The sequence below is a fragment of the Anomaloglossus baeobatrachus genome, chromosome 2 (genome assembly GCF_048569485.1).
Source record: "Anomaloglossus baeobatrachus isolate aAnoBae1 chromosome 2, aAnoBae1.hap1, whole genome shotgun sequence".
NCBI lineage: Eukaryota > Metazoa > Chordata > Amphibia > Anura > Aromobatidae > Anomaloglossus > Anomaloglossus baeobatrachus.
Window position 1 is genome coordinate 127,826,326 of NC_134354.1, and position 27,955 is coordinate 127,854,280.

The 27,955-nt window shown below is 47.3% G+C and overlaps 1 protein-coding gene across 2 annotated transcripts in view; it reads left to right on the forward strand.

Annotated features, from left to right (window-relative positions):
- Positions 1 to 27,955, forward strand: part of LOC142291083 (apoptosis-inducing factor 3-like) — a 268,214-nt gene that overhangs the window by 130,738 nt on the left and 109,521 nt on the right. For both annotated transcript variants that reach the window (XM_075335333.1, XM_075335334.1), the window contains exons 7-10: positions 6,589 to 6,701; positions 7,858 to 7,944; positions 14,201 to 14,292; positions 17,756 to 17,886. In XM_075335333.1, coding sequence (XP_075191448.1) covers positions 6,589 to 6,701; positions 7,858 to 7,944; positions 14,201 to 14,292; positions 17,756 to 17,886 — 423 coding nt within the window. The remainder of the gene's footprint in view (positions 1 to 6,588; positions 6,702 to 7,857; positions 7,945 to 14,200; positions 14,293 to 17,755; positions 17,887 to 27,955) is intronic.

The following is a 27,955-nucleotide window of genomic DNA, read 5'->3' on the forward strand; positions in this document are numbered from 1 at the left end:
CACTGCAATGCATTTGCAATGGACTCGCGTTAGCATGCGTTCACACGCATTTGCGTGCGTTATAGTGAGGATCCAGTGACTTGCAGTTTTTTAACATTTTTCAAAAACGCTACTTGTAGCGTTTTTGAGCTGCGTCCAAATACTGCACATTGCTGGATCCTGACTATACTGCCATGCAAACGTATGTGAACGGTGGTATGCTGATAAACAGGATCCTGTTTGGCCAGAAACTAGCCTGGCGTGATCCTCTTTCCTCTTTCCTCTCTCCTCTCTCCTCTCTCCTCTCTCCTCTCTCCTCTCTCCTCTCTCCTCTCTCCTCTCTCCTCTCTCCTCTCTCCTCTCTCCTCTCTCCTCTCTCCTCTCTCCTCTCTCCTCTCTCCTCTCTCCTCCCTCCTCTCTCCTGCTCTCTGCTGCTCTATCCTCTCTTTTTTGCCCCCAGCTGCGTCTGAATTTCCAGTCTGTCACGTTCAGTTCCCCTCACTCCCCATCACAACTCCAATGCCCGCCCATAAACTTCAAGGGACAGGATCCTGTAAAATAACACATGCGTTTGCAAAAAAACGTTTGAGGCATGTTAAAAAAACATAGTGTGAAAGCAGCCTTAGATGAATATTTTGAATCATTGTTCTGTTGGAAAAGTGCACGTCTACCAAGGGCACGTAGTGATCAGAGCATCTTCTTGTTTAATATAGAAAAGCACATCTCTGAATTGATGATAACACTAATGAAATGTAGCTCCCCAACACCGGCAACACTCCTGCAGCTCCACATAAGGACACTGCCACCACCAACATACATTTTACTAAATCGATTTTTTTCTAAATGCATGATTGCCTACATGGCTGCTTGCTGTAGTTTTGATAAATTCTGTTTTATGTGCTGCTTTGCTAGTCCCTCACTGTTGATCTCCTGCTATGCAGTCACTGATATCTGCGAGCTATCGAACGCTGACTCTGCCAATGACTGGCAGCTTTCTGCCTATGTATAATGACGTAGCTCCGCGGTATTTTTGATTCTCAGCACAGATAAAGCGGATGGCTACGGGCTGCAATCCCCATCTGCCTGGTTTTACCATAACTGGCAATCAAAATACAGGGAAGCCCATTATTTTTTTCTTAATTATTTAAAAAAATAATAAATAAAAAAATGCGTGGGCTCCCGCCGTATTTTGATCGTCAGCCAGGTAAAACGAGGCAGCTTTGTATTCTCAGCTGGTACTAAGCCCGAAATTCATGGTGTCACACCAAGTTAGACATGGCCACCATGAATTTCTAGTAAAAAATAAAAATAAAAACACAACAAGAACATTTTTTTTATTAGAAATAAAACAAAAAACATAGACTTAGAGACTCCATCTTTATTATAAAAAAATCCTTTGTCCGACGTAGTCCACAGGGACAGCAATGTCAGCTCTGCTTCATCGCTCTGTAAAGACAAGCGTCTATACAGAGCGAGAAGCAGGCTGACACTGACAGTGATAGTCAAAGTTCAATCGGTATTCACTGCACTGCTTGTCACTCGGCAGTCTTTGGCTGTTTTCGGCCGTGTTCCTGACGTCACGCGAACACAGCCGAAAACAGCCGAAAGCTGCCGAGTGACAAGCAGTGCAGTGAATGCCACCAGAAGTTAACAGGACCTTCCATGACGTCATAGCCTTGTGACCAGTCTGTAAGCCAATGTCTGTACAACATTTACACCAGACTGGTCACATAGCTATGATGTCATAGAAGGTCCTGTCGTCAGTCGTGGTTACCCGGGGGCACAATGTAACGCCTGCCTGGATCCACAGACTCAGATGGGCTGTAAAGGGGAGGCTAGAGGGAAGCCACTCACCAAGTAGGACCCCCAGAACCCTGAAACCCTTTAACCCCTATACAGGGATTTGGAATTACACAGGGAACTGGAGATCACTACCTGTGGAAGGCTGCAGTCCGATGAGAGTAGTAGTCAGGCAGGGTCAAACCAGGAATTACGGAACAGGGACAGAATCAGCAGGCAGTGACGTAGTCAGCAAACGTAGCAGAGGTCAGATATGGGTCGGGCAGCAAGGTACAAAAACAGTAGGCAGAAGGGTAGTCAAAACACGCAGAAGTCAACACAGGAATCACCAACAGAATAGGACGTAACAGGAGCCAGGAAAATCAGAACTATATCTGACAGTAATCATGTGACAGGAGGGGAAATAAGAAGGGTGTGGTGTCTTCCCATTGGCTGTAGCTGAACGCTGGCAACTTCAGCTGGAAGACACATGCCACCCACAGTCAGTCAGCGGTACTGCAGATCCCAAGCTAACCCAGCCCAGTGGATGATCGGAGCCTGCGCCCACTGGTGCCGCTGGCATCGACCTCTCTCCCAGCACCATCCACGGCAGGAACACGGCGTCGCCTGGCGATCGGAGCAGAAGTCGCTGGAGCACACTCCGGCGGTGACGTAACACACAGCAATGATCGGATGCGGAAGCAGAAGCGGCAGGGAGACAGTGGCTCAGCGGGTCTGCAGGACGCATTGCGGGACCTGTAAGTATAATGGCAATCAAATAAATAAAAAAATAAAATAAAATAAATCTTTATTTTTATATAGCGCTAACATATTCCGCAGTTTATTATTAGCTATATTCTTTATTTTACAGCCCCCCCCACTCATCACATAACTGTAAAGTCCAAGTTCGGGATTCGGACGCAAGTTTGCTTTATCTCAGGACCCAAACTCAAACTTTACAAAAATCTCGGGCGAGTCTCCCGAACATGAACATCGGGGGGTTTGCCCATCACTAAGCCTGACGTGATGTCACATGTACGTCACACCGCAACAGTTTCATTGCGCCAGGCCACCTAATTAATAGAACAGGTGGGGATACCATTCAGTAATAGGCGATTATCAGGGCCCAAGTCCTACGGCCATAGATTACTGACCTAGCCGATTCACACCAACCTGAATACTGACCTAAACCATCTTGATGCCGGGGCATTTACTATGACTGTGAAAATGAAACAATAAAATTGCTCTTTTTTCCACCACTTCTCTCTACCTAAAATCTTTTTTTTTTTTTTTTTTTTTTTTTTAATTTTTTAGCTTAATACTACAACTGGTCTCTCAAAAAACAAGCTCTCATACATCAGTGTTGGTACAAAGTTAGAAAAGATTTGTCTCTTTAAAGGAAGGATGTCGCGTTTTTTATTTTTGTATTAATAATAGTGATTATTAAATCAAGTATTTTTAATACAAAATTAAAATCACTGCTTATTTAGTTTTTATTTAATTCTAATTTTACTGAAGGCACTGGGGGCTGCCATCTCGGATTAGCTGTGTGTAATGACAGTTACTCACCTCCTTTATGGCAGCCCCCTGGGCATAGACTCTGATAGTTGGGCTCCGACCCCATTTAGTAACATTAGAGAAGGCGTCTGCTGTGACCTGGACGCGCCCCCTGGGCTATCCAGATCACAGCAGAGGGAAAAGATCAGCGCCATTATTGTGGAGCTCACAGCCATGCTGTTTGCTCCACTTTTGTGTGAGTACGGGGCGCCGGGCTGCCTCCCCTCCCCTCCCCCCGCCGTTACTGTCTCCAATGACACCCCCTCTTCCCAGCCCCGCTCTAAACCCCCCACCCCCGCCGCCGCTGCCGGCGTGCATGCAGCAGAGTTGTGTGCGATTGTGTGCATGTGCATACAGAGCATGTGAGTACCGGCGACCCTCCCCCCACCACCGCCGCTCTTACCGTCTCCAATGCTCCGATGGCACCCCCTCCACTCTCCTTGCTGTAGCCGCTGCGGTGCATACAAAGCAGTGTGTGATTACCGACACCCTTCCCCCGCCGCTGCAACAGTTTCCAATGACACCCCCCCCCTCCCTGCCGTATGTCTAATCGTCTCTTGTGTGATACAGCCTGCTGAGCTGTATCTAATCCTATCCTGTGTGTGATACTGTCTCCAGAGCTGGGTATCTAATCCTCTCCTGTGTGATACTGCCTGCTAAGCTGTATCTAATCCTATCCTGTGTGTGATACTGTCTCCAGAGCTGTGTATCTAATACTGTCCTGTGTGGTACCGGCTGCTGAGCTGTGTATCTAATCCTGTCCTGTGGGGTTCTGTCTACTGAGCTGTGTATCTAATCCCATCTTGTGTGATACTGTCTGCTAAGCCGTGTATCTAATCCTGTCCTGTGTGGTACCGTCTTCTGAACCGTGTATCTAATCCTGTCCTGTGTGATACAGTCTGTTGAGCCATGTATCTAATCCTTTCCTGTGTGATACTGCCTGCTGAGCTGTGTATCTAATCCTTTCCTGTGTGATACTGCCTGGTGAGCCGTGTATCTAATCCTATCCTGTGTGATACTGCCTGGTGAGCCGTGTATCTAATCCTCTCCTGTATGATACTGTCTGCTGAGCTGTGTATCTAATCCTGTCCTGTGTGGTACTGTCTGCTGAGCCATGTATCAAGGGGGGGCTTTATACGTTGCGACATCGCTACTGATATATCGCCGGTAGCTACATCGCAATGTGTAAAGCCTAGGTGCGACAATGAATGAGCGCAAAAGTGACAAAAATTGCTGATTTGTGTCACGTCGTTCATTTTCATAATATCGTTGCTGCTGCCGGTGCGATGTTGTCATTCCTGCAGCAGCACACATCGCTGTGTGTGAAGCCGCAGGAATGACAAATATCTCCTTACCTGCGTCCACCAGCTATGCGGAAGGAAGGAGGTCAGCGGGATGTTATGTCCCGCTCATCTCTGCCCCTCCGCTGCTATTGGCCGGCCGTTTGGTGATGTCGCTGTGACGCCGAACGCACCTCCCCCTTGAAGGAGGGATTGTTCGGCAGTCACAGCGACGTCGCCGACCAGGTATGTGCTTGTGAAGCTGCCGTAGCGATAATGTTCGTTACGGCAGCAAACACCATATATCGCATGTACGATGGGGGCGTGTGCTATGTCGCAGCGTGTAAAGCCCACCTAAGTCTATCGTGTGTGATACTGTCTGCTGAGCCGTGTATCTAATCCTGTACTGTGTGATACTCCTGCTGTCCTTGGTGACACTTTAGGCTATGTGCGCACGTTGCGTAAATACATGCAGTTACGCTGCGCTTTGTAGCGCAGCGTAACTGCATGCGTCCTGCGTCCCCTGCACAGTCTATGGAGATTGTGCAGGGGCCGTGCGCACGTGGCGTTTTAGAGCGTAAAAAGAAGTGACATGTCACTTCTTCCGTGCGCTTTGCCGGCAGCTCCTGCTCTGTCTATGGGAGGAGCTGCAGGCAGAGCGCATGGAATCGGCTTCACTACGGACATTTCTGCAGCGATTTAAAGCGCACATGTGCTCTTCAGATCGCTGCAGAAATTTCTGCAGTGAACTGTACGCAACGTGCGCACATAGCCTTAGACATTTCTGGTCACCAGCAAAATGGCTCTGCACTGTGATCCTAAATTTCATTCTCTGTTATCCTTTGGAAACACCAAGATTGGGAGGGGGAGGTGTGATATCACACACAGGAGAGCAGATTCTGCCCACTTTACTGCAGCTGTAATCCAGGCTATTTCTACAGTGGGATTTCTGTAGGATTTCAGAAACTGCTCTCCCTGGTGTTTAAGAGTGGAAAATATCAAACTTTTAATTTTTTTTTTATATTTTGCTCAATTAAAAACAAATAATATCTAAACAAAACATTAATACTTTACATTTTTTTAGTTATTGACTTTTTTTTTTTTTGGACGACACCTTCCCTTTTAACCTTATGGAGACCTGACAAACCAGTCTAGCTGTCAGTGGTGAGGGGACTTATAGCTGCAATGCCCCTCTGGGAATTATTCAAATTGTCTCTCCAGGAAAAGAGACAAACTCTAGCGCCACCTATTGGAAGTAGCAAGTCACAAGTGGCCTTTTTTAACAAGCCTTTTCAGATCCCCACAAAGCTTCTCATAAGCCAGTTCAGTTACCCATACTTTGCACTGACAAGGGGCAATCACCCCGACACTGTGTCTGCAAATTAGGATTCTGATCTGGCATATATCCTAGGTCATATGAAAAGGCTTGTTAAAAAAGGCCACTTTGTTACTTTTAGGATTGATCCTTCCAATAGGTGGCACTAGAGTTTGTCTCCTTTCCTGGAAAGACAATTTTATAACCTTCCCTTTTAAAGAAGAGGAAGAAAAAAACTAAAGCGCAAGAACAAAAAGTCTCCCGATCTTGAAAGGGTTAAAGTCAATGAGTGCATTACTAATGGATGTGCACCAAGCTCCCCCTAGTGGTCACTGTTGGAAATGTTTGTGGAAGACAGTTGCTTTACTTGTAGTCTACACAAGATGTCCCTTATATTTGGAAGACTTCCAGTGGAGAATAGCCAAGTACTAAATACTACAAAGGTCCCATGTGTACTAATGTTAGCACTATTGCTAAATTGCTTTTCTGCTTCCGGAAAATCCTCATTATATTCCAGTTTAGAGATGGATTATACTGTAAAATGCAGATGTCTGAATCATTCTTCTTTTAACAATTGACCCACATTTAATGTCAATTACAGTATCTGGTCTTCTGTCAATACAATTAGAAAACATATATAACTATTTTCTAATTTTTCCGCTTTTCATTTTTCCGTAGGCCCTGCTGCCTTGGTTTGTGCTGAAACTCTTCGCCAGGAAGGTTACACAGGAAGGATTGTCCTGGTGACACGAGAGAAGCACGTCCCATATGACAGGACCAAACTCAGCAAGGTCTGTAGTATGCGATTACTCTGCAATGTTCTGTGCAAAGTCTTGTATTGGTGCAATGGGTGCTTTTCTGCTAGAATATGCCATTTGTTTAAGATCTGAGAGGTCAGACCCCAAGAATCCTGGAATTAAGGGGCAGTGGCACAAAATTACCACTGCGTCCCATTCACTAGACCGTTTGCAGCACCAGCCCCATTCAATGTAATTTAAAGGAGACCTGTCATGAGATTTGGAGACTATAAGATTTGGAGACTATAAGCTGTGGCCACCACCAGTGAGCTCTTATATACGGCATTCCAGAATACTGTATATAATAGACCAGGCCGCTCTCTAGAATGTAAAAAACACTTTTAAGATACTCACCTAGGATCGGTCCGGTCCGATGGGTGTCATTGCTCTCCGGTCCAGCACCTCCTCTCTGTGGCGTTCGCCGTCCTCCTTCTTCTGAGGCCCGTGTGTATGACACGTCCTACGTCATCCACACTAGCCGGCACTGAGGTCCTGCCCAAGCTCACTTTGATCTGCCCTACTCAGGGCAGATGAAAGTATTGTAGTGCATATGCACAGGCGGTCATTATCCTTTCCTCGCGCCTACGCATTACAGTATTTTGATCTGCCCTCAGGAGGGCAAATCAAAGTGTGCCTGCAAAACCGCAATGCCGGCCTGTGTAGATGATGTAGGATTCACCATGCACACGGGCCTCAGGAGGAGAAGGACGTTGATCGCCGCAGAGCGGACGTGTCGGACTGGAGATCAGCGACACCCATCGGACCAGACCGCCTATTAGGTGAGTATTATAAAAGTGTTTTTTTATGTTATACAGAGCGACCTGGGCTCTTATATACAGTATTCTGGAATACTGTATATAAGAGCTCAGTGGTGGCCGCCGCAGCTTATAGTCGCCAAATCTAGTGACAGATTCCCATTACTGGAAGCAGTTTCCTGCACAGCTCCGTGATCGGGAGAGCAGAAGTACAGGGAAAACATAGAAGCGAATGCATTTATAAAGCTGCGCTGTGGCCCCTCACGTTCACCAATCATAAAGTGATATCTTAGCAATATGCCAATCCTTTACAAGACCCCTTAAACCTTCCTATTTATTTATCCATATCCATTTGAATTTCTGCTTCTTTGTTAAAATGTTTTTTCTTTTTATAGGCAATGAATGCAAAGGCTGTTGACATATATTTGCGTCCTGTAGAATTTTACAAAGAGCATGATCTTGAAGTATGGACAGAAAAACAGGTAATTTGTATCCACAGATAACACCACAACACTCTGCCATAACTATTGTGTATATGGGGCCCCTAACTGGACTTGTTCATAGCGTTAGTCCTCAACCAGTGGCTCGCGGCTCCATAATGTGTGGGTCACTGGCATCTGCTTAAGAGATTGCCTCTCTCAAATGTTTTAGCATCAACAGGGAGTATTATTTATAAGGGGGCACCAAGCAGATTGTTACTTTATAAAGGGGAACTTGTGGCATTAAAAGGGTTGTCTACTACTCAGAAAAGCCCCTCTCAATCACTGTTTGCTCTAACATCTCTGGTGTCGTTCTAGCAATGTAGACAGGGATTGCCTGACATAATTCCTGTGGTTGCTTCATTCTCGCCTATTACAGACAAATCAGACATCTGGTGGAAGTGAGAGAGCAGCTGCAGCTTTCGCTTCCTCTGTATGTCCGAAGGAGGGGACACTGACAGCAGGGATTATAATGTCATGCAAGCCCCTGGAGAACCAGTGCCGACATCACTGGCACAGCATCGGCACCCGAGGTAAGTATAAGTGTTTTTGTTTTATAAGGGGGAAACATACTGATTGAGAAGGGGTTGTCCAAATAGAAGACTTATTAAGGGCTCACTCAGGCCATTATTTCTTTCTAAAGGGGCAATCCTGGAAATATTACTTTGTAAATGGGAACTTGCAGCATTATTAGTAACAATAGAGAAATTATATGGGGGGTAATAGGGGAGTTATAAAGAGGCAATAGGGGAATTATAACATTCAAAGCAGCACATGGGGGGCTTCTAAGATATAAAATACAATACAGTGGAACCTTGGATTATGCTCATAATTGGTTCCGGGAGTGAGCTCTTAAACCAAGTTACTCTTCTATCAAAGCAAATTTTCCCTTAGGAAATAATTGAAACACAGAAAATTCGTTCCACAACCCAAAAATATTTACTGTAGTTATACAACCTTATTAAAGTAATACAATATAATGTCCTGTAATCATATAAATTATTACAGTACACTGATACAAAATACTATACAGTAAAAAACATATAAAGCAAATTAAATTTTTAGCTTACAATAGACTTGTTGGTGTGCGAGAGGTACAGTATAAGCAATGTGCTGAACTGGTTAGCAGAAAGAAAGTACAATACTGTATCCACAAATGCAAATTGATAGACATGATATATAGTATATACTGTACTGTGCAATGGTATACTGTACACAGTATACAGTACATATGTACAGAAAGGTACCTCCAGAGCGGGTCAGAGCGCGGTGAAAGAACAGAACCGGAAGTGTGCACGGTGAGTATTTGCTCTTCTTGCAAGTCATTGCTCTTAAACCAAGTTACAAATTTGTAAAAAGCTTTGCTTGTCTTGCAAAACGCTCTCAAACCAAGTTACTCTTAATCCAAGGTTCCACCGTATATGTTTCTAATTATTTTAAAGTGAATGTCATTATTCTAGATTTCATAATTTTCCCAAAAACGTTGCTCACTATTCAGTTTTAAAAATAAAAAAATCTATATATATAATTGCCTTATTCTGTCTGTCTGTCTGTCTTGCTCCAAAATGATGTCATTATGTCGCGGGCGGAGGAGGGGATGCTGCGCTCACCCACTGCTTGGGTCCGGCTGCTGCTGCTCGGTGGTGGCTCGAGCGGTGGACCGGATCCCGGGGACTCGAGCGGCGTTCCTCGCCCGTGAGTGAAAGGGGGATTTGGTGTGTGGTTTGGGGGATGTTGTCCGTGACGCCACCCACGGTTGTGGTGAAGTTGTGACACCACCGCTGCTCTGGACGGGAATCCCGGGAGCGATGACAGGGAGCAGCTTGGATGTTGGTTCTCCCCTCCGTGGGTAGGGGGGTTGGTTGTCCCGGGGCCCAGTGAGGGGTGAGGGAGGACAGGCGGGTTACGGGGCCTGGTGAGGTGCAGGGTCGTGGGGGCAGCGCTGTGCCACACGGCACGGTGGTACTCACTCAGCCAGTAATTCACACAGAGTCTCTGGTCAAACAAACGGCTGGATGGACGGGTCCCACAGGCGGCTGCGGTTGTTCTCCTCCCAGTAGGTTGATGATTACTGCCTTTCCCTGCACCTGTGTTGTGTTTACGGTTCCAATGGCTTCCCACCGGTAACCCGCTCCCCAGCTTGGATGGATGCTGAGGGAGCCCCTTTTGCCCGCAGGCTCTGGCCCTGGGAACTGTAGCCTTGGCGGTGACTGTGTTTCCCTCTACGGTGTGAGCTGTTGCCTTCAATCGGGTCTTGGCTGCTGGGAAACCCCGGAGGTTCCCTTCGCTAACGGATTTGACCGGTTTTACGGCGACTCCTAGCCTGGTCGGGGTCCATAGACCCTGCCGGATGGTGCTGCCTTCTCTTCACTCCCCGATCCGGTACCGGCGGGCCACCGCCCGTCCCCGGTCCGTACGGTTCACTCCAATCAGCCTCTCCTGCAGACGGTCACCACCGTCTGCCAACCTTGCTGAGTGCCCGGGCCACACACCCGGACACGGTCAGTCTCCTCTGCTACCACTTTCCTCTCCAAAACTGAACTGCTAACTTTTCCCGCCTCCAGGACTGTGAACTCCTCGGTGGGCAGGACCAACCGCCTGGCCCACCCCCTGGTGTGGACATCAGCCCCTGGAGGAAGGCAACAAGGATTTGTGTTTGGCCTAGGTGTACCTAGCCGGGGTGTAGGGTGTGTTGGTGCAGTACCTGTGACGACCTGGCCTGTCCAGGGCGCCACAATTAGTGACAACCGTCGCATTGGCCGCTCTGCTCGGCCTTGCCACGCCCCCCCACACGCATTGGCCGCTCGGCTCGGCCACACCACGCTCCCCCGCACGCATTGGCTGCTTGGCTCGGCCCGGCCACGCCCCCGCACACTGTGCCCGTTCGGCCACGCCCCCCGCACACTGTGCCCGCTCGGCCACGCCCCCCGTGTGTAACCCCATTACCTTCAGGTCGCCTCAGGGTCTTCAGGGACTTCATGTGTTGGGGATCTTCTGGCCACAGGTTACTCTGGTTAACTTCAATGGGAATCGTAATGCCACTCTCGGTAATTACGGTCAGGGGGTGACCACCACTGCAGTTTAGGGAGCGCCTCGGGTTGATGGTAAATGCAGTCAGTTGTTGTAGCCTCCCGAGAGTGAGGCTGGCCCCAGGGCCCAGTGTAAGTGTGTAGTACCACAGGTCGCAGAAGAACTCACACTCAGGCAGCAATGTCTTTCAGGGTTTTTACTCACTTTCAGATGGTAGCTGTGAGTCAACCCGGGTGATGCTGTAATGAACCAGGCGGAACCAGGTATCCCTTCGGCTGATGTAGGGGTGACTGCTGATTCGCCTTCCTAGCCCTTCTTGTTTTGAGGCGACTCTTACTTGTAGTATCACTGGAATCACCCATTGATATATAAGTGAAAAGGGAACGGGTTTAATGCCGCGCTAAAATCCACAGATGCTGTAGATTAAAAGATTTCCTTTTATTTATACAGTTCTACGCGTTTCAGAGACATCTCCGTCTCCTTCCTCAGGAAAAAAGAAATCATGCTCAAAAATCGGCAGCAGAAGGTCCCTTCACTACATCACCCAAAATTTTCTGGCTTGGAATCACCCAGGGAAGTCGCAACTGCCGTTCTCCCCTTTCTGGCCCGTTTGCTGACAGCGTAGACCAAGGATAAGATGGCTCCAGGCTCGATCCTCCTTATGGGCCCCCTCGTTGCTGTTGATGCTGCGGACTCTGTGTAGGTTGATGAGGCACATTCAGTGCCCTCACCAGCAGGTTTGGCAGGCCAAGTAAATGGGTTCCTGCTCTGGGGACCTGTTTACCCGTGCGGGTTGGGTCTACCAGTAGTCCCCTTACTCAGCCACCTCTTGCTACTGCCCTAGGTGGTTTTTAAGCCGGCACCACTGGGTAGCCTCTCTCCCCTGCCAGCAGCCACTACAGGTGCAGGGTCTGGCAGGGTCCTGCTCCTCTGCTCTACCCTCCAGATGCGGCTCCTCCACTCCTTCTCCTTCGGCGCCACTGCGCACTCTCCCTGTCTCCAGTCCCACCACCAGCTGGGATGCGAGGGCCACGTCCCCCCCCCCGGGACCGCCCAGGGGTTCCCTCTACAGTGTGTGTGTGTTCCTGGTTACTAAGTGTCTCTGTCCACACCCTAATCAGCCATCAGGATTACCTGTTTGTACTGACCCAGGCGTGGGTGCAATACACAGTGGTGCCTTGACAAGGTCAGGGGCGTCACACCCGCACACTGTGTCCGCTCGGCCACGCCCCCCGCACACTGTGCCCGCTCGGCCACGCCCCCCACACACTGTGCATGCTCGACCACGCCCCCCGCACACATTGGGCACCTATACACCTCCCCCCAGGACTACTCCACCTATTAGACACCTCCCCCCCAGGACTACTCCTCCTATTAGACTCCTTTCCCCTCAGGACTACTCCACCTATTATCCTCCTCTCTCCCCAAGACTACTCCTTCTATTATCCTCCTCTCTCCCCAGGATTATTCCTCCTATTAGGCTCCTCTCCCCCCAGGACTACTCCTCCTATTAGACTCCTCTCCCCCCCCAAGGACTACTTCTCCTATTATACTCCTCTCCCCCCAGGACTACTCCCCCTATTAGACTCCTCTCCCCCCAGGACTACTCCCCCTATTAGACTCCTCTCCCCGCAGGACTACTCCTCCTATTATACTCCCCTCTTCCCAGGACTAATCCTCCTATTATACTCCCCCCCCCCCCCAGGACTATTCCTCCTATTTGACTCCTCTCTCCCCAGGACTCCTCCTCCTATTATCCTCCTCTCTCCCTCAGGACTTCTCCTCCTATTATCCTCCTCTCTCCCTCAGGACTTCTCCTCCTATTATCCTCCTCTCTCCCCAGGACTACTCCTCCTATTATCCTCCTCTCTCCCTCAGGACTACTCCTCCTGTTATCCTCCTCTCTCCTAGGACTACTCCTCCTATTATCCTCCTCTCTCCCCAGGACTACTCCTCCTATTATCCTCCTCTCTCCCTCAGGACTACTCCTCCTATTATCCTCCTCTCTCCCTAGGACTACTCCTCCTATTATCCTCCTCTCTCCCCAGGACTACTCCTCCTATTATACTCCTCTCTCCCCAGGACTACTCCTCCTATTATACTCCTCTCTCCCTCAGGACTACTCCTCCTATTATCCTCCTCTCTCCCCAGGACTACTCCTCCTATTATCCTCCTCTCTCCCTCAGGACTACTCCTCCTATTATCCTCCTCTCTCCCCAGGACTACTCCTCCTATTAGACTCCTCTCTCCCCAGGACTACTCCTCCAACACACACACTGCACAAAACATACCTCCCACCAAAACACACACACACCCCACACACAGACACCCCACACAAAGCAAGCAAAACACACAGCACTCCACACACAACGCAACAGGCAAACAACACCGCTCCCACACCCCCCCACACCCAGACAACACCCAGAACATTTACAGCGCCCTACACAAACACTGGCAACTACACACAACAATATATATATATATATATATATATATATATATATATATGTATATATGTATGCATATATATTATGTATATAACAAAAATCATACCTTAACTACACAATACGTAAATTCTAGAATACCCGATGCGTTCGAATCAGGCCACCTTCTAGTATATATATAAGAATGTGACAGTAACAGACAATTTTTGCCAATGTCATTAATGTATTAAAATGTCTTCTACCTGTCGGCCAGTTTTTCTTCTGATAATTATGTGATCAGATGCCATTATTTGTAGTATTACGTCTGGCACTGCTATAGTCATATTACTACCCGAACACATTTATAATGGATGTAGCTTTACTGCCACCTACTGGACATGATTCATTTCTTTTTCACTGGAAAGTCCAATATTGCAGAGCTCTTTTAAAAGTACATTTTTGCCACGAGGCCAGCCCACACAACTGGCTGAGATACACTATGTAGACATGCAAAGGGAAAATGATGCCATAATTGAATGTTGTCCTTTCCAAGATAAAACCTAGATGCTATAGCACTGAATGTTATGACAGATGCTGTGATTGGGAAGAATACATGTTGACTCCAGATCTTCCCAATATCAGCAATGTATTCATAATAAACAGGCACTGCTAGAAAAGATCACTCCACTGTCAAGCAGGTGGCTTCTATTAACTGTACTAGGCCAGACAGGATATTTGCCAATACTATATGACATCTGCTTCCCACACTGTTATTCAGTTCGTACATTTCATGCTATATGTTGTAGGCTGTTTCTATTAACACAGATGAAGCCAAGGTCAAATTTAAGGACGGATCATTTCTTCAATACAGTCAACTTCTAATCGCGACTGGCAGCAGGTAAATATGTGACCTGACAATAGCACGTATATAACGTAGATTGGCAGAACGTCTTGCTATAGGGGTAGAGTTGAGACCACCAAATGATAATTGTCATCACAAAGTGGAACACTATGTGTGCTTAAGCTCTAAGGCCTAAAACACACTTCCGCATAAAAAACGTCCGTGTGACACGGTCCGTTTTTCGGGTCCGTGTTCCGTTTTTTTGGGGCGTTTCTCCGGTACGTATGGCATCCGTGTGATGGCGTATGCGAGCCGTGTGTACGTGTAAAATGTCCGTGTTTGTGTATAAAATGCCCGTGTATGTGTACGTGGAATGTCCGTGTGGAATGTCCGTTTGTGTGTTGCACAATGTCGTTGATACATGTCGGCTGACAGCAGACAGAGTTGCGCGATGAGAATGAACTCGGGTGAACTTCACCCGACTTCATTGTCATGCCGCGGCTCTGTCTGTGTGCCGCGTACTGATTAGCGGTCACCTGTGAAGGATTCACCAGTGACCGCTAATCCCCCGAGTGACTGAAGTGAGCAGCCCTCTCTCATACTTACCGCTCCCCGATCACCAGCGCGGCGAGGAACAGCTGTGCAGAGAATACGCTGCAACAATTACTTTGAATATGCCGGCCGCTCATTAATCAATCTCGTATTCCCTGCTTTCCCCGCCCACCGGCGCCTATGATTGGTTGCAGTAAGACACGCCCCCCATGCTGAGTGACAGCTGTCTCACAGCACCCAATCACAGCAGCCGGTGGCCGTGTCTATACTGTGCAGTAAAATAAATAAATAAATAATTTTAAAAAAACGGCGTGCGGTCCCCCTCAATTTTAATACCAGCCAGATAAAGCCATACGGCTGAAGGCTGGTATTCTCAGGATGGGGAGCCCCACGTTATGGGGAGCCCCCCAGCCTAACAATATCAGTCAGCAGCCGCCCAGAATTGTCGCATACATTATATGCGACAGCTCTGGGACTGTACCCGGCTCGTCCCGATTTGCCCTGGTGCGTTGACAAATCGGGGTAATAAGGAGTTATTGGCAGCCCATAGCTGCCACTAAATCCTAGATTAATCATGTCAGGCATCTCCCCGAGATACCTTCCATGATTAATCTGTAAATTACAGTAAATAAACACAAACACCCGAACAATCCTTTATTAGAAAAAAAACACTAACAAATTGCCTTGTTCACCAATTTTATAAGCCCTAAAAAGCCCTCCATGTCCGGCGTAATCCAGGATGGTCCAGCGTCGCATCTAGCTCTGCTGCATGAAGGTGACTGGAGCTGCAGAAGACACCGCCGCTCCTGTCAGCTCCACGCAGCTAATGAAGGGAATAGCGCGAGATTGATTAATGAGCGGCCGGCATATTCAAAGTAATTGTTGCCGAGTATTCTCTGCACAGCTGTTCCTCGCCGCGCTGGTGATCGGGGAGTGGTATGAGCCGGGGGAAGAAAAAAACCGAGCGCCAATGTAAGTATGACTGAGAACAGCAGAAAAAAAGATAAGTATACTGAATTTAAAAAAAAAAAAAGATCGCTAGTGTAAAAACGCACACGCACGAAACGTGCTGAGCACGGACATACTCCGTGTGTGGTACGTGCAGGCACGGGCCCATAGACTAAAGCGGGTCCTTGCCTGCGTGCTGCCGGCCAAAAACGGACATGTCGTCCGTGTAGAAAAGCGCACACACGTACTTACCACACGGTCACACGTTCCGTGTGATTTTACGTGTGTGTTGTGCCATCTACCATTGAATAACATGGGTCTCCGTGTGTACGTGTCTCCGGTACGTGCAAATACGTACCGCACACGTACAAATTAAACGGATGTGTGTTGCGGGTCTAAGAAATCTTTATATACCAAGATAAATGCTGTGAATACAATGCCACGACATCTTGTATTGAGCTTAGGTTAAAGTATTATAGTTTTCCCCCTTGGTATTAACATTAGTATTTTATGAATGTTCATTATAATAAAATTTTATTATCAGGCAATACACCATATCAGGTAAGTACACCAGCCTCATCAGGTCTATTAGCCGGGGTGTAACTATATAGTAGGTTCAAGGTTTGCAGTTGTACCCAGGCCCTGGAGCTTAAAGGGAATCTGTTACCAAGTTTTTGCCACCTAATCTGAGAGCAGCATAAGGGCTCCTTCACACGCCCGTGTCTCCAGTACGTGTTTGGTTCATTTCCTCACAAGCCGGAGACACTGGCACACGTAGACCAATTAAAATCAATGGGTCTGCACTTATGTCCGTGTTTTGCCATGAACCGTGTGTCCGTGTGGAGCATACGCGTGCCCCACACATAGACATGTTTGTTTTTCTCCAGCATCACAGGTATCACACGGACCGCACATGGACCACACGGATGTGATCCGTGTGAACGCACTGGAGAAAACACACGTGCCTGTAAATTAAAAGGAATTTCTATACTCTCCTTCTCCAGCCCTGCAGTCTCTGCCGCTGCTGTCACTTGCTTCCGACCCCAGCTCATTATACTCATTGCATAGTCACTTTACTGCGGCCGGAAGCAGCAGCAGCGGGGAGTCGGCAGGGCTGGAGACCGAAGATCAGCACCACGGACAGCGAAGCCAGGGACAGGTGAGTAGAAAGTTCCTGTTCTCCATGTGTTATCACGGATAGCACACGGAGAACACACGTGTGCCATAAACACGGCACACAGAGGGCAATACGCACCTTTGACACGTCCGTGAAAAACGTGCGTGATTTTCACGGACGTGTGAAAGAGGACTAACATAGGGGCAGATATTCTGATTCCAGCGATGTGTCACTTACTGGGCTGTTTAGTGTAGTTTTGATAAAATCACTGATTAATCAGCAGGAGAATATCATTAGAGGACTACTTGATGTGCTGCCAGCTAGTCCAGCATATTCATGAGCTCTGTGTAACTGCTAGAGATAACATTGATTTTATCAAAATAATAGCAAACAGTTCAGTAAGTGACACATAACTGGAATCAGGGTCTCTGTCTCTACATTATGTTGCTCTCAGATGGGGGAGCAAAAACCTGGTGAAATAATCCCTTTAAGGGGGGGGGGGGCAAAAAAGGTCCATTTGGCTCATGAAAAGACTATTATTATTGAAGACCTATTATGGTTTGGGGCCTTGCCGGATATTTTGCATGGGCACCCTTCAAGCTCCAAGTTATGGCGCTGTTTATTTAATAATGTGTGTAGTTTGTATTGTGAAATCTGATGTGGGCAGCGCTTACATGCCCAAAAGCCCTTCTGCCATATAAGACGTCTCCAGTATTATAAGTGCCACTTGGTTGGTAGGGAACATTATTACATGCTGTTGATTGGTGGTTTGGAACTTCAACTCGTGTCTCAGCACAAGATATAATTTCTTTATTCAATTATTAGGTTGTTCTTGACTGAACACAAGACCCTGACTATTGGAATAAGCGACATCTTCATATAGTTTTTACTTGTATTTCTTAGACCTAGAGAGCTTAAGTGTCCCGGTGCCACATTACAGAACGTTTTCTATTTGCGCTCTCCAGAAGATGCCAATGCAATCTCTGAAGCGGCTACTGGCAAGAATGTGGTGATCATGGGAAGTTCATTCATAGGTAGGTGCATTCACACAGCACAATTGGGATTTTTCATTGCATGTATGTGTGCACGTCTGCGTGCTATGTGGGCATTCCTACGAGCCATGTGTGCATGTCCGCTTACCATATGTGCATGTCTGCGTGCCGTGTGTGTAGGTCTCCTTACTGTGTGTCTGCACGTATGTGCATATCTACATATTGTCTGGTGCATGTCTACATATCACATAGTTACTTAGGTTGAAAAAAGACCTAGGTCCATCTAGTTCAACCTTCCTCCACCAATTCTACACTTTGTCATTAAGTCATTTATCACCAACAATGTTGTGTACTGAGGAAATCATCCAGCCCTTTTTTAAAAGCTGTTAAAGTGTCTGTTGTATGTGTACATACTGTATGTGTGCATGCCTGCGTACTGTAAGTATGCATGTCTACATGTAGTATTTATGCATGTCTACGTATGTTTGGGCATGTCTGTGTATTGTATGTGTGCATGCTGTGTACTGTATGTGTGCTTTTTATTCTGACATCATGTTGTTCCCACTTTTTAGTGTTAAGCTTGGTTTTGCCCTGTATGTATGTATTAAGCTCCAGTTATGGCACTGTAGTATTTATGCAGTAAGCTTGATCCTATTCCCGTATGTTTGCAGTAAGCTCAGTTCTGTTCCCGAAGTAATGTGATCAGCTCGGTTCTGTTCCCATATCTCTGCAGTAAGCTACTTTCTGTTCCCAAATCTCTGCAGTAAGCTCAGTTCTGTTCCCAAATCTCTGCAGTAAGCTCGGTTCTGTTCCCAAATCTCTGCAGTAAGCTTGGTTCTGTTCCCAAATCTCTGCAGTAAGCTCTGTTCTGTTCCCAAATCTCTGCAGTAAGCTCTGTTCTGTTCCCATATCTCTGCAGTAAGCTCAGTTCTTTTCCCATATCTCTGCAGTAAGCTCGGTTCTGTTCCCATATCTCTGCAGTAAGCTACTTTCTGTTCCCAAATCTCTGCAGTAAGCTTGGTTCTGTTCCCATATCTCTGCAGTAAGCTACTTTCTGTTCCCATATCTCTGCAGTAAGCTCGGTTCTGTTCCCATATCTCTGCAGTAAGCTACTTTCTGTTCCCATATCTCTGTAGTAAGCTCGTTTCTGCTCCCTTATCTCTGCAGTAAGCTCGGTTCTGTTCCCATATCTCTGCAGTAAGCTCGGTTCTGTTCCCATATCTCTGCAGTAAGCTCGGTTCTGCTCCCTTATCTCTGCAGTAAGCTCGGTTCTGTTCCCATATCTCTGCAGTAAGCTCGGTTCTGCTCCCTTATCAATGCAGTAAGATAAGATCGGTTCTGTTCCCAAATCTCTGCAGTAAGCTTGGTTCTGTTCTCAAATCTCTGCAGTAAGCTCGGTTCTGTTCCCATATCTCTGCAGTAAGCTCAGTTCTGTTCCCATATCTCTGCAGTAAGCTCGGTTCTGTTCCCATATCTCTGTAGTAAGCTCGGTTCTGCTCCCTTATCTCTGCAGTAAGCTCGGTTCTGTTCCCATATCTCTAATCTCTGTAGTAAGCTCGGTTCTGCTCCCTTATCTCTGCAGTAAGCTCGGTTCTGTTCCCATATCTCTGCAGTAAGCTCGGTTCTGTTCCCAAATCTCTGCAGTAAGCTTGGTTCTGTTCCCAAATCTCTGCAGTAAGCTCTGTTCTGTTCCCAAATCTCTGCAGTAAGCTCGGTTCTGTTCCCATATCTCTGCAGTAAACTCGGTTTTGCTCCCTTATCTCTGTAGTAAGCTCGGTTCTGCACCCTTATCTCTGTAGTAAGCTCGTTTCTCCTCCCTTATCTCTGCAGTAAGCTCAGTTCTGTTCCCATATCTCTGCAGTAAGCTCGGTTCTGCTCCCTTATCAATGCAGTAAGATAAGATCGGTTCTGTTCCCAAATCTCTGCAGTAAGCTTGGTTCTGTTCTCAAATCTCTGCAGTAAGCTCGGTTCTGTTCCCATATCTCTGCAGTAAGCTCAGTTCTGTTCCCATATCTCTGCAGTAAGCTCGGTTCTGTTCCCAAATCTCTGCAGTAAGCTCGGTTCTGTTCCCATATCTCTGCAGTAAGCTCGGTTCTGTTCCCAAATCTCTGCAGTAAGCTTGGTTCTGTTCCCAAATCTCTGCAGTAAGCTCTGTTCTGTTCCCAAATCTCTGCAGTAAGCTCGGTTCTGTTCCCATATCTCTGCAGTAAGCTCGGTTCTGTTCCCATATCTCTGCAGTAAGCTCGGTTTTGCTCCCTTATCTCTGTAGTAAGCTCGGTTCTGCACCCTTATCTCTGTAGTAAGCTCGGTTCTGCTCCCTTATCTCTGCAGTAAGCTCGGTTCTGTTCCCATATCTCTAATCTCTGTAGTAAGCTCGGTTCTGCTCCCTTATCTCTGCAGTAAGCTCGGTTCTGTTCCCATATCTCTGCAGTAAGCTCGGTTCTGTTCCCAAATCTCTGCAGTAAGCTTGGTTCTGTTCCCAAATCTCTGCAGTAAGCTCTGTTCTGTTCCCAAATCTCTGCAGTAAGCTCGGTTCTGTTCCCATATCTCTGCAGTAAGCTCGGTTCTGTTCCCATATCTCTGCAGTAAACTCGGTTTTGCTCCCTTATCTCTGTAGTAAGCTCGGTTCTGCACCCTTATCTCTGTAGTAAGCTCGTTTCTGCTCCCTTATCTCTGCAGTAAGCTCGGTTCTGTTCCCATATCTCTGCAGTAAGCTCGGTTCTGTTCCCATATCTCTGCAGTAAGCTCGGTTCTGCTCCCTTATCAATGCAGTAAGATAAGATCGGTTCTGTTCCCAAATCTCTGCAGTAAGCTTGGTTCTGTTCTCAAATCTCTGCAGTAAGCTCGGTTCTGTTCCCATATCTCTGCAGTAAGCTCAGTTCTGTTCCCATATCTCTGCAGTAAGCTCGGTTCTGTTCCCATATCTCTGTAGTAAGCTCGGTTCTGCTCCCTTATCTCTGCAGTAAGCTCGGTTCTGTTCCCATATCTCTAATCTCTGTAGTAAGCTCGGTTCTGCTCCCTTATCTCTGCAGTAAGCTCGGTTCTGTTCCCATATCTCTGCAGTAAGCTTGGTTCTGTTCCCTTATTAATGTAGTAAGCTTCATTCTTTTCCCATATGTGTAGTAAACTCAACTCCTCCTGTATTTATGTAGTAAGCTCGGTTCTGTTCTTGTAGCTCTGCAGTAAACTTGGTCTTGTTCCTGTATCATTGCAGTAAGCTCGGTTCTGTTCTTGTATTTATGTAGTAAGCTCGGTTCTGTTCTTGTATTTAAGTAGTTAGCTCGGTTCTGTTCCCGTGTCTTTGCAGTAAGCTCGGTTCTGTTCCCCTAACAATGAAGTAAGCTCAATTCTGTTCTTGTATTTATGTAGTAAGTTTGGTTCTGTTCCTGTGTCTTTGCAGTAAGCTCGGTTCTGTTCCCCTATCTATGTAGTAAGCTCGATTTTACTCTTGTATCAATGTACTAAGCTTGGTTATATTCCCATATCTACACTAAACAAAAATATAAAAACACTTTTGTTTTTGCTCCCATTTTTCATAAGCTGAACTCTAAGAGCTAAGATTTTTTTCTATTTACCCAAAAGGGCTTTTTCTCTCAAGTATTGTTTACAAATTTGTGTAAATCTGTGTTAGTGAGCAGTCGTGCTATGCAGAGATCATCCATCTACCTCCCAGGTGTGGTATAGCAAGATGCTGATTAGACATAATGATTATTGCACAGATGTGCCTTAGGCTGGCCACAATACAAGGCCACTCAAAATGTGCAGTTTTACAGTATTGGGGGGGTCAGAAAACCAGTCAGTATCAGATTTGACCACCATTTGCCTCATGCAGTGCAACACATCTCCTTTGCATAGAGTTGATCCTGTTGTAGATTGTGGCCTGTAGAATGATGATATACGCAAACTGCTGACTGCCAGGACCCAACAACCACCATTTTTCCCCCCCTAGAAAGACACAACACCGTTCTTTTATAAATTAAAATACTTTTATTTGAATTTTCCATTTTTGGAGAGAGGTATGGGGAAAAAACCACTCTCATCTTTTGGCATAAAATTTGGTCGCAGCTTTTAACCAGGCATTAACTTGCCAACATCACGGGGTTCAGGCAAATGTACCGCCTTCCGGCCGTCCGGCGCGGGTATTTCACCACCACTTTTCCTACCCCTTCCGCTGCTGCGACTTAAAACACAGTAAACTCCAACAAACTTGGAAAACAAAAGGGAGGGAGGGTGGGAAACAGGTCCGGGTCCTGCAACCGAGAGGCTGGAAGCTGGGCAGCCCGATGATATGTATCCAGGAGGCGGGGCTTAGGCCAGTCACACCACAGGAGGCGGGGGCGGCAGGTCAGTGTCTTTCCAGGGGGGAGAACTCTATTTAAACATGCAGAGGGGCCAGCAGTCAGGGGGCAGCATCTCAAGTTTCTGGCTGCAGTGCCCCTCAGACTGCCAGGACCCAACAACCACCATTTTTCCCCCCCTAGAAAGACACAACACCGTTCTTTTATAAATTAAAATACTTTTATTTGAATTTTCCATTTTTGGAGAGAGGTATGGGGAAAAAACCACTCTCATCTTTTGGCATAAAATTTGGTCGCAGCTTTTAACCAGGCATTAACTTGCCAACATCACGGGGTTCAGGCAAATGTACCGCCTTCCGGCCGTCCGGCGCGGGTATTTCACCACCACTTTTCCTACCCCTTCCGCCAAGGAGCAGCACAGCGCCAGCAAGCTGCGACCCCACCCAAAAACTGAAATACCTGAGCCGTCCCAGGAATTTCCGCAACCACCATATCCACAACATCATCATTTGGGATGTACTCATCTGAGCTTAAGGACAGCCAGACCAACAACTTTTTTTTTTTTTTTTTTTTTTTTAAACACTTTATTAACAGCACAACTTGGGTAGGCCCTGATCGCACATGCGCCAGGAGAGATCCATATCACATTCTTCCTTAGCGCCTTGCCCCCTGGGCCAGAGGGTTACCTTCGGCCGGATCGTTGTAACACTCCGAACGAAAACAGGGAAACTTGTACCTCTGTGACCAGATAAGGGTAAGAGGCCTAGCTAGACGGCCTTGGACCAGATACTTGAAGCCTATGTGTATCACCAAGTCGGTTGGAGAAAAGAGAGCTCACACAATCTTGATCACCTCTGATAGACCCACAGCTGAGCCAAGCTCCGGCAACCTCTCCAATTACATCCACTGTAAAGGGAACCAAGGACCGACCACCAAGGCGAAGAGGCGAAGATCCGCTCTCCTCGCAGCCAACATATATGGAAGTAACCTCGGACCCAGTCACTAGGCCGACTTAGATCTGAAAGGAAAAACACTGTCAGAACAGAGAATTCTCATAACCATCAACGCCTCTTCTCTCCAAGGTGGTACTGGCAAAACCCAAAACCCCCTTTTTTTTTTTTTTTTTTTATATAGAAACAAATCACAATCATATCATTTTACATTAGCCCTGTAAGCTGTTCTGAATCTTCTTACGTGCCTGATAAAAACCGATTTCAAAACCAGCTCAGTCCTGACGTCCCTCATAATGCATTTCAATTGCAGTGACCAAATCCACTGAAACTGTGCTCATGTATCCTGGCCCCTGAAGCCTTGGAACACCCCAACTCTGTGAGAGTTCGTACCGGGTACCACGGCTGGCAAACACCGAAATAACCAGGAACCGTCGCATTACCGACCAAAACCAGCCCACAAAAAGGAGGACTAAATCCGTGACGCTAAATTGAAGGGCCGTCGTCGTGGGTAAAAACTGGTACCATCACACCCGCTCGCCTAATAGACATAACCGACACCGTCGGGACACCCGCCGAGTGATGGAAAAAGAGATCCAAAACATCAATGTATAGATTTGCAATGGGGCGAACAATCCAAAAACCCCCCTTTTTTTTTTTTTTTTTTTTTTAAAACAATCTACGGCTAGAAATGAATAGGCCTGCTGTGCTCCACTCACTTACCATAATCATCCAACCCTTCAATACCTTACACCCCACAAGACCCTCATCGTTCCACAATTTAAAAATGGGAAGACCGACCTCGTAACAGGTTGCTTGCAACCGAAAATGGTGCACATTCGTTGAATACTGCAGGGCGTGTATTACTAGAGGGTGGCTTGTAAAATCGTCACGCACATCAACCACCGGAGCAACACCCGCTGAATAACGTACCATAGAACCGTCAGGTCAATGCAAAATGGGGGCCCAGATCATAGGCCCAACTTCACCAAACACCCTACCATCTAGCTGAGAACTCCAAACCTTGATCCTGCTGGTGGGTTGAGTTACCAAAATACCTGAGATTGGGATTGCAATAAGGTGACCGATACTAACCCGGAGACCAGATGCCTGTTTTGCCTTCAACCCTGCGTTGACCCATAGGCATTCCAAGCCACAAAAAACCTAATCAGCCTGATTACTTATTTGAGGAAGGAGCTGTAGTTGGTTAAGGCTTTTTACCCACCGGCATCGTCGGACCACTGGTCATTCTCCTATTTCCCAGTCCACCCCCCCTTTTGTGTAGCTGGAACCTAAATAGGGGGAAAAGCGCAATCAAAGTTAGGTTACCGGACCATGCCCCCCGGGCCCAGCATAAGGAGCATTTTTTTTTTTTTTTTTTTTATATATAACTATATAAACATATATTGCAAATAATCCCACACAGCTGGCCCTGCAACGCCGGAATACTCCATCTACAAATCTGTCTGTTCCTGCTCTTGAAACTATTATGGCATGGCACGGTAGCTCAGTGGCTAGCTGCAGCCCTGTGGTCCTGGGCCCAAATCCCGCCAAGGACACCATCCGCAAGGAGCCTGTACGTTCTCCCCGTGACTGCGTGGGTCTACTCCGGGCACTCTGGCCTCCTCCCACACCCCAATAAACATACAGGTAGGGAATCCAGACCGTAAGCCCCGATGGGGCAGCGTCCCCAATCCATGCAAAGCACACGAAACTAAAAGTGAATTTATACCTTTTAGGATATTTATGTGGATGTAATTGTCCAGAAAATATTAGTGGGCATAATTATTATGCGAATAGCTAACCTTGCCGGTTTTCCCATCTCACTTGTTTATTTTCGGTTCCTACGGTAAGGAAAACCAATTAAAACATACGTAATTAACCAAAGAGGGAAAATCTAGTAAAAAAGGCTGAAAATTACTTCTCTAAAAAAGAGAAGCAATTTTAGAAAACAATCAAGCCATGCAAATGTACAGAAATATACTTCTCACATTTCGATAAAACTATCTGTGACCAATATAGATCCCTTCTTTCAATTACAGCATGAAATTAGGGGTATAACAGGGGTTTTAGATCTCGTGATCCCATCATATTGTCACTAATCACTAAATCACTTGAAGGGTCAGTTAACAGGTGGCAACCAGATTATTACAAGGAATGGAGCCGCCTGTATTAAAATAAGGTTGAAAAAGTAAGATATGTTTAATTTTGGAAAGACGTCTCAGAGGAGATCTCATTCGTACCTCGTCCGACAGGCCTACAAGCTGCCGTAACCCTCCGTCTGATACAGCGCCGCACAATCAGCTCTGTCATCTACTGTATCCTCACCTATCCCCTGTAGACTGTGAGCCCTCACGGGCAGGGACCTCTCTCCTCCTGTATAATCACCAGCAGCGTATAGCCTGGTGATTACATGGTGGCATGGGCCCCCTGACAGTATGTTTATAGGTGTTTCAAGTTTAAGTTGTGGCATTGAGCGGTGCCAAATTCAGTATGGGGAATGAAGGGTTAATTCCCTTCATGTGGTAACACGAGCAGGCTGCTGTGATTGGTCAGCCTGCTGCGTGGTGGTAATGGAAGTTGTTATGATGGGAATTTATGGGGTTAATCTGCCCCCTGTGAGTAACGCGAGCAGGCTGTGTGATTGGTCAGCCTGCTGCGCGCCAATTTTAAAGTCTGTCATTGGTGGACAGAGGTAAATATGCAGGAGACTTGCCTTTATAAGGAGCCAGCTGTGAAGAAAGAAGAATCCAGATGGAGTCCCTCCTGGAGAAGATGATGGCTCGGGTCGGCGCAGCGGACGGCGAGGAGTGGCTGAAGAGGTGTCTGGCGCCGGTGAACGAAGCCGCCGAAGTGGTCCTGGATCCAGCTTCGGATCTCGCCGGCGTTCCTGCGCGGAGGGAAGAACTTCTGCGGCCCGGAGAAGGAGAAGACGTCCGGAGATCCCTGCGGAAGAAGAGGAAGAAGAGCGACGTCTACTCACCGCCTGCATCATGTTCTCAGCGGTCCGGCGGAGGGAGGAAGAGGTCGGCATCTGCTCGCGGTCGGCGCGGCGATGGGAGGAAGACGCCGGAGACATCACGAGAGGCGGGAGTTCCGGCGAGAGGAGGGTCCGGAGCATCGCGAGACCGCCCAAGAAGCCGACGAGATTTGGCCGCGTCATCAGGGCGCGACTCCCAGAAGGCTCGGCGGGCGATTATCCCGGAAGTCGCCGTCGGGAGTTCCGCTCCGGCTGTTGTGGCCGGGTATAGCGGAGATCCTGGGTCGCTCACGGGCCTGTACGCGCCGCCAGCCCCATTGCAAAAGAGCTCAGCTGGGGCTTTGGCGGCGGCGACGCAGGTCTGGAGTTCGACAGAAGAATCCGAAGAGGACGTCGCAGCGAGCGGAGGTCGTCAACCCCAGTACAGCGCGTTGGATGGACCCGGGAGCGGAGGACATGGTGAGAGCCCCCTTGCTGGAGCACCCAATGTTAATTGTGTAAAGGACATGGTCATTAGGACTTTGTCTGAACTGCTTGGGGGCCATGTAGTGCTACCCCAGGCACCTGTTGCTGAAGTTTCTATTCAGGACAGGTTCCCTGGGGTGGCAGAGTCTCATTTAAAGGAAGCACTGACATGTGATGTTTCCCCTTTGGGTTTTCATCTCAGTGCTTCCCTTAAGGAAAAGATTTGGAGACAAGAATATGTAGAGATCTTTTCTCTGTTACCGGTTGCTAGGGAACTGCAGCATAAAGTGGAGAAACTGGATGGAAAACAAGAGGTTGAGTCAGAACGAAAGAAAAATTTTAAATCATTTTATTCATGGTTACAGGCTTTCTCCATTTATGCTGCAGTTCTTGGGGAGAAGTTTCCTAAATTGTGTAGTGGTTTGTTTCAGCACCAAGATTGTATTCTGGAGGCTTATCGTAATTTCGGTGGCTTAGCGTGGCTGAATTACGATGAGTCTTTCAGGCAGAAGTTGGCGGTTCACCCTGCTGTCAAGTGGGGTGTTAAAGATGTCGGTTTATGGCTGAATTTAATGCTGCCTCAGCGACAGAACCCTCACAGACAGCAGGTGAATGTCAATTCAAAAAGGGGGGTGTGCTTTGCATTCAATGAGTCCTCATGCAAGTGGCAGGGTACCTGTCGCTTTCGCCATGAGTGCTCGTTTTGTGGCGGGGCTCACCCCTTGTTTAAATGTTTTAAAAAGCATGGTCAGTCCACGGTACAGCCATCTGGTGTTAGGGAGCAGTTTTTCAAAGGCTCAGACTCCAGTGAGCCTGGAAGGAATGCTCCCGTGGCTAGACCGTTTTCCAGACAGGCCGAAGGCAGCTCTGGTTCGTAGTGGGTTTCAGGCAGGTTTTCCTGTACCTTCTTTTGAAGGTATAGGTTGTAATGTAACTAGGAATTTACAATCAGTTGATAGCCATAAGGAGGTTGTCAGGGCACATATTGAAAAAGAGCTGTTGTTAGGCAGGGTGTCTGGTCCTTTTGAATTTCCTCCGTTTACAAATTTTAGGATATCACCTTTGGGGGTTGTCCCCAAGAAGGAGGTTAATTCTTTTAGGATCATACATCACCTGTCTTATCCAGCAGGTAGCTCACTGAATGATGCTATTGATCCTAATGCATCTTCGGTGAGTTACACATCCTTTGACGAGGCTGTGGATTTGCTACGGAAGTTTGGCCCGGATTGTTTCCTGGCCAAATCTGATATCAAGTCTGCCTTCCGGCTTCTGCCAATTAACCCCTTGGGTTTTAATTCTTTGGGTTTTTGTTTTGAGGGCTCTTTTTATTTTGACAGGTGCCTCCCTATGGGTTTTTCTTTATCATGTTATTATTTTGAGTCCTTTTCCACGTTTTTGCATTGGTCAGTTCAAGAGGG